Genomic DNA, 6,982 nt, shown 5'->3' on the forward strand with positions numbered 1-6,982 from the left:
AAAAAAAGCTCAGCTTTATGGCCTGTACCATCAGAGAACCCCTTTCCAAGCTTAAATACTACTGGATTATGAGCATTTAAAAATGAAGCAAGCAACAGGAAAAAAAGATTGAAAAATTAGGTTTAAAAATTTTAGTAGATTAAAAAAAATTCTGGGGCTGGGGAGATGGCTCAGTAGAATAAGCACTTGCCTGGTAAGCGCAAGGGCCTGAGTTCAATCCCCTGTTCTGCCATAAATAAATAAACAAACAAACTACTAGATTTCTGCCATAAGAGTGGTTTAAATGGAGAACCATTGCGCCTGCGCAGTGCGGGCGGTGGGCGGGGTATGAGCATTGTGGGCGGAGTCGCCGGGAGCGGTGCGGCGCATGCGCCTGGCGGAAGACGCGTGCGCGGGGCGGAGCGAGCGGCCCTGCGCGCGGCTCCGGGTTCCTCGGCTCCTCTGCCTCTCAGTCTGTTAGCTTCCCGGCTGGCGCCCGTCCGAGTCATGGATTTTGAAAATCTTTTCTCAAAACCACCCAACCCGGCCCTCGGCAAAAGACCGGCCTCAGACTCTGACGAAAGGTGATCATCTTCTTTTGTTTGAGAGTAGGTGCCCGGCGGACCCCGCGCCGTCGTGCCTCCGGACGCCGCGGGCGCCCGAGCTGCGCGGGGTGGGCCTGGCGGGCTGGGGTCGCACGTGGCGCGGGGACAGCCCTCCCCGACCCGGATCCCCGACCACCGGGCGGGCCGTGGGGAGCCGGGCAATGCGGGAGCGTCGCCCCGCGCTCGCCGGGTTCGCTGCGCCTTCCCGCGGACAGAGATCACTCGCGGTTTCTCCGTGACTCGTGCAAGGGCTCTTCTGTGGCAAGGACAAAGCCGCAAGTTTATTTAAACTAAAGCAGCGAATAGCAGGGATGCCTGTAAATCTAAGCACGCGGGAGGTTGAGGCGGGAGGATCGCCGCGAGTTCGAGGCCGCCCAGAACGGCATCATCGAGACCGCGGGGGGGGGGGGGGTCAGATTTAATGTGCGCTTTGATGTTGAAAAATCGAGTTAAGATTGCTGGCCAAATGGTTCCAATTTATTAATCTGTAGTTTACACGCAGCTGTTCATTTGCTTTTCATTCTTTGTGCTTGAAGCTTAGAAATCATCTCAAAACTTTTTCTTCTGTTTCCCTAAGCTGAAACCCAATTGATACATCATTGGTTTCCTTCATCCAAGATGTATCCCTCTATTCTGCTTTGTTTTACCTCTTTATAGCACTCTGTTCACTTCTGTCTCTGACATCTTAGTTGAAAGTATTAACTTAATTCAAGCTACTATTAAGAGCTTTATTACATACTTTATGTGCACTGCATTTCATAATCCTCACAACAATCTTTTTTTTTTTTTTCTTTTTGAGACACTGTCTTGCTGTGCGCCGGTTCAGGCTAGCCTGGCCTTGAGCTCATTTTGAGGTCCAGGCTGGTCTCGAACTCGCAGGGACCCTCCAGCCTCAACCTCCTGACTGCTGGGATTACATGCATGCACTACGATGCCCGGCACAAAAATCTTAATTAGAATGTTATCCTCGTTTTTTACCCATGAGGAAATTGCACAGAGAGGTCATGTACCCTACAGGATTGCAGTGTAAATGGCAAAGATAAGATTGAATTGCTCCGACAGTGATTTCAGGCCCTGTGATTTCACCCCCTGCCTCCTGAAGCTAAATTGCTGCTGTAAAAAATAAGACCTGTCCGTGTTAGAAGGAGGTACTACTTGGTGAACAGTGTGACCATCTAGAAAAAAATAAGAGAAACTGACAGAGCGTCACCGATTTCGACAAAGTGAACATCACAAAGTAAAATAGAAAAATTTACTTATTTTTGAGATACGATCTTACTATGTAGTGCAGCCTGGCCTGAAACACAGGGTAATCTAACTTCCTCAGCTTCCCAAGTACTAGGATTACAGCCCTGTGCCTGTATGCCTGGCAAAAAAATTTAAAGCTGCCAATTTAAAAATAGATTGGATAAGGGGCTGGTGAGATGGCTCAGTGGTCTAAAGCACCTACTTAGAACAAGCTTAGCAAAGTACAGGGACCACAGTTCAATCCCCCAGCACCACATGCCAGCCAGCCCCGCCCCCTGGTGGGCTGAGCTGGCCACACACACACACACACACACACACACACACACAAATAAATAAATAAAAAATTAAAAAAAAATAGATTGGATAAACAATTTATTCACAAAAACTTGACTGAAAATAGAAGAAAAGACCCGTGGAGAATGCTCTGGTGATGCATACTGCTGGTGCATGCATACCTGCAGTCCTGCAGCTAGGACTGCTCATGCAAACCCTTTAGCCACCTGCTGAGGCTGTGAGAAGTAACGGAAGGGACTGGGGGTGTTGAGTGTGAAGGCCCTGGGTTCAGTCTCCAGAACTGGACAGGCTGGGGGAGAGGACACTTGGAGTTTTCCAGAGGTGGGTGAAGGGTGGTCTGGAAATAAAATGTGCTGTCCATTTATTCATATTGTTTGCCTGTTTTTCTTTTTGACTGTTGATCTTCCTCTTTGAAATTCTATGATCTCTGTACATATTTTACTCACATTTTGTCTTTTGACTTTGCCCATGGCTTTTTTTTTTTTTAATTTTAGGACAGGGTGTACAGGGTTTCACTGCATAGATCGGACTCATCGTGATCCTCCCGTTTATAGCCTCCAAAGTGCTGGGATTACAGGCTTGTGCCACCACTTCCAGTCTTAATCTTAATTTCAGCATGCCCTGGGGGCAGGGCTGACACAGCAAGTGGGGATCTAACTCCCAGCCTCTGCTCCTGCATCTGCCTAAGCAGGCACTTTAATCCACTGAGCTATTTGGCTGGCCCTGCCCATGGCATTTTTCAGTGCACTAAAAGGGATTTTTTTTTTCTCTCTTTACTTTGCTTTCCTTTATGCACTCAAAAGGGTTGATCTTTTATGGTTTCTTTTTTTTTTTTTCCCCCACTACTTTATGATGAAAATACTCTTTTTTCTTTTTTTTTTTTTTGTTTTGTTTTGTTTTGTTTTATTGAGCATGTGCTATATCGGGGAAATTCTAGGGGTTATAGCAGTAAATGAACAAGAGATAAAAATCCTTCTATTCCTAAAATGTGTATCCTGGGAGAGAGGAAGAGGCAGACAATATATAAATGTGTAATGTTTCTGATGATAATAAACACCATGAAAAAAATGAGAGCAGACTAGGGGGGTTAAATGCTTGTGAGCTGGGCATGGTGGCACACCTGTAGTACAAGCACTTGGGAAGCTGAGTCAGGAGGATCACTTGTGCTTCCAGGCCAGCCTGTACTGCACAGTGAAATCTTATCTCAAGAAGACAAAAAAGAGAAAAAATTAGCGGGATGGTAGGGTGGGTATTGATATATATATATATATATATTTTTTTTTTTTAATTTTTTGAGATTGTAATATTGTTTATTTTTTCTTTTTATTGAGAAATAAATATGAATGAGACAGTTTCACAGCTGATTAATAGGACAGTTTTGATAGTCAATACACTGTACATTGTTATCTTCTTAGCGGTTATCCATGGTACAAGAAGCAGACAGGATATTCTGTCCAAGGGTGTTGATATTTTAAAGAAGACAATTGAAAAACCTCAGAGGTAACTTTAATCAGTAGTATCTGAGGTAGCACCAGATCCATGAATGGAGGTGTGGGACATTGTTGTGTGGAGAAGAGAGTGTTTTGTGTGGAGATAAAGAGGTAGGGAAAATGTGATGCGATTGGGTGCAGATAAAATGGGCCCTGAGGTCTGGGTGGTACTGGAAAGGATTGGGAAAGCAGCTCGGGTAAGGACTTAGAAGTGCCTTTTTTGAAATAGTATTTGGTACAGGGTCTCACTACACAGTTCAGACTTGTAATGATCCTCCTGTTTTCAGACTCTCCAGCACAGGGATTACAGGTGTGTGCCACCATGCCTGGTTAACGTGGCTGGCCCAGTGTGCCTGGGGTGGGGCTGGTGTGGCAAGTGGTGCTAGGGGATTGAACCTGGCTCCCTGCGCCGCCTAAGCTATCTCGCCGGCCTGAGTGGCATCTTGATGACAGGTTATTACTTGATTGAGATGAGTCCACTGGAAGGCTTTCCCCAGGAGTGACACTGTCTGATATGTGCGTTAGCGCTGTGACTTGGTGGTGAGGGGAGATGGTAGAGGAACTGGAGAGCAGCTTGGATCATTATTGGCAAGAAGTAGTCGAACACGGGCATATCTTGAAGTTAGGATAAAGTGGATTGCCTCACAGATTTGCATGGGGGTTGTGAGAGAAGAATCAGGATTGCCTTAACGCTTTGGCTAGAACCATTAGAAGGACGGGTTGCTGTTTAAGGTAGCAGTGGGTTGGGTTTCAGAGAGATTCTGAAATGTCTGACTGAAACCCAGGAGGATGTGTTGGGTAGGAAGTTGGCTCTGTGTTTTAAGGGAAGAGTCTGGGATAGAGACTTCACTGTTGAAATTAATTACTTAGAGATAGGATCAGGAGCCCTGGGACAGGAGATTGCCAGGAAGAAGAGTACAGACAGTGATGAGAAGAGGTATGAGGACTTTTAGAGTTGGAAAGAAGAGGAACCAACAGAGGAGGCTGAGAATTAGCAGTCAGTGGGGCTGGAGGAGAAGACCGGGAGAGCTCAGGATACCTGAAGCTGGCTTGTAAATGTATTTTTAGTCTTTAGTTAGTGAATAATTCCAGCGCCTGGACTCATAATTCTAGCACCCTGGGAGGCTGAGGTAGGTGCAGTGCAAATTTAAGTCCAGCCTGGACAAGTCAACGGCTTAGAGAAACCTTGTTTGAAAAAACGACTGGGGAATGTAGCTCAGTGCAAATCCGCCCCCCCCCCGCCGCCGCCAAAAAAAAAAAAAAAATTGTCTTACAGAGAAGGTGGTCAGTGCTGCGCTCTCCTGCTCGTCAGACTGTTCATATGAGGACTGAGACTTACGGACTTTAACATAGTGGTAAAAGTGAACCCTGATTTGGAGTGAGCATTGTTAATAGTGTGTGGTTTCAGGATACACACTTGTTCACCGTTATCTTATTCCATCACTTTGTTTATCTTAGGTTCATTTTTAGAGTTTCTGGCATATTCTCAAGTATTATCTGTGTAATTTCTATACCTGATAATCTCATTGCAGTGAGTCTGAAAACAAGTTTTTTCACCTTCATACTTGGATGTGTTTCTCTTTCCTAGCCTCAGAAGGCACCCTACATTCTGCCTGAAATACCCTTCTCTCCATTCCTCTTAATTTATGGTCTTTTAGATCCAGAAAGCCCCTGGCCATCACCACTAGGTTTACAGTGTTCTTCATACATGCACCTCTGCTTACCACACTGTATTGAAATTGCTTTTTTTTTTTTTTTCTTCAAGAAGTTGTAAAGCTCTTGGAAGCAAGAATAGGTTTGTCTTTTACATTGTTATATCCCAGGATATAAAGCCTAGAACCTGGCATATGATAAATATATTTGTGTATTTGTATTTGCTAAAGAGCAGAACAATGGATGAGTGAACAATTTATATAGCAACTAACTGTTGGACCTTAAAAATGTGTGGCCCATATAATCCAAAAATCTTAATTATACAGGCTATTCACAAACATTGGCATTTATGCCTCATAATTGTATATATTATATATCTGGAGAATTTAGACTAGACTTTGAATTATTAATTTGTTTGAGGGCAAATATGAAAACAAACCAAAACAGTGAATTTAATGTGATATAAACCTCTTCGAGGCTGAAAAAACACTTCTGTGTTATTTGATATTTTTGCTGCAGAACCGTTGATGAAATAGATGATACAGAAGTTGAAGAGGCTCAAGAAGAAAAAATAAAATGGAAAGTTAAACTGGACTGTGAACAGATTCCCAAAAAAGTAAGGTTAAGTTGAATTACTGCAAACAGAGCTAGGGGTGCATGTAAGAAATTAAGGAGGGGTTCTGTTTGTCTCATCACAGTCAACATTTGGAATACAGCTAGCTTACATCAAGGAAATTTGGTTTACACTTTTTAAAGTTATCACTCACTATCTTTGCTATCATTTAATGTGGACTAATTTTTTCTCATATCAGATGGATAATGTCAATAAGTTTAATATTCAGTTTCTGAAATGGATTATATACTGTTTAAAAATTTTCCTTTCAGATTATATTAAAGATCTTAAGCATTTTGATTTGCTGTCTTAACCAGCCTTAGCAGTTTATAGCTTAATTTGGTAGGGCTGCCAGTGACAAAGTACCGTGAACTGCGAGGCTTAAACAGAAATTTGTAATTGTGGAGGCGGAAAGTCTGAGAACAGACATGGGTGGGCTGGCTCCTCCCGAGGGCTGTGAGGAGGAGTCAGCCCCAGCTCTTCCTGTGCTGGTGGTCCGCCGGCAGTGCTGAATGTTCCTGAGCTCTCAGCAAACATCGCTCTGGTCTTCGCTTTAATGTTCGCTTGGCGTTCTCTCCATAGATCTGTATCTGAGTGTCCCTTTTCTGTAAGGACCCCAGTCATGCTTCTTTCTTTTTAAACTTTTTTTTTTTTTTTTTTTGTGGAACCAGGGATTGAACTCAGACCTTTGCACTTGCCAGGGAAGCTCTTATTCCACTGAGCCATCTCCCCGGCTTAAACTTTTTTTTTAAGTTGGAAATTTCAGTGCACTACACAAGAATAGGTTTGGGGGGCCAGGGAGATGGCTCAGTGGAATAAGTGCTTCCCTGGCAAGCGCAAGGGCCTGAGTTTAATCCCCGGTTCCGCAAAAAAAAAAAAAAAAAAAAAAAGAATAGGTTTGGATTAATGGTGAGACTCATAAGGCACATGTGAGCTTTGATAGTACTTCCACTTAACCTTGTGAAAGGCTAGAGGACAGAAGATGACGCATGTACAATGCTGTCATCTCCTTGGGAAGCTTCTCAGCCAGCCAAGAAAACTTTTTTGGGGGCTAGGGAGATAACTCTGTAGAATAAGCGCTTGCAGGATCCTGAGTTCAA

The 6,982-nt window shown here is 43.9% G+C and overlaps 1 protein-coding gene across 1 annotated transcript in view; it reads left to right on the plus strand.

Moving 5' to 3' along the window:
- Nucleotides 1-398: 398 nt before the first annotated feature.
- Nucleotides 399-6,982, plus strand: part of Zc3h8 (zinc finger CCCH-type containing 8) — a 29,732-nt gene continuing 23,148 nt past the window's right edge. The window contains exons 1-2 of the mRNA XM_004633141.2: nucleotides 399-563; nucleotides 5,789-5,885. Coding sequence (XP_004633198.1) covers nucleotides 487-563; nucleotides 5,789-5,885 — 174 coding nt within the window. The 5' untranslated portion in view covers nucleotides 399-486. The remainder of the gene's footprint in view (nucleotides 564-5,788; nucleotides 5,886-6,982) is intronic.

Source organism: Octodon degus, unplaced genomic scaffold, assembly GCF_000260255.1.
Source record: "Octodon degus isolate 3935 unplaced genomic scaffold, OctDeg1.0 scaffold00052, whole genome shotgun sequence".
Taxonomy (NCBI): Eukaryota; Metazoa; Chordata; class Mammalia; order Rodentia; family Octodontidae; genus Octodon; species Octodon degus.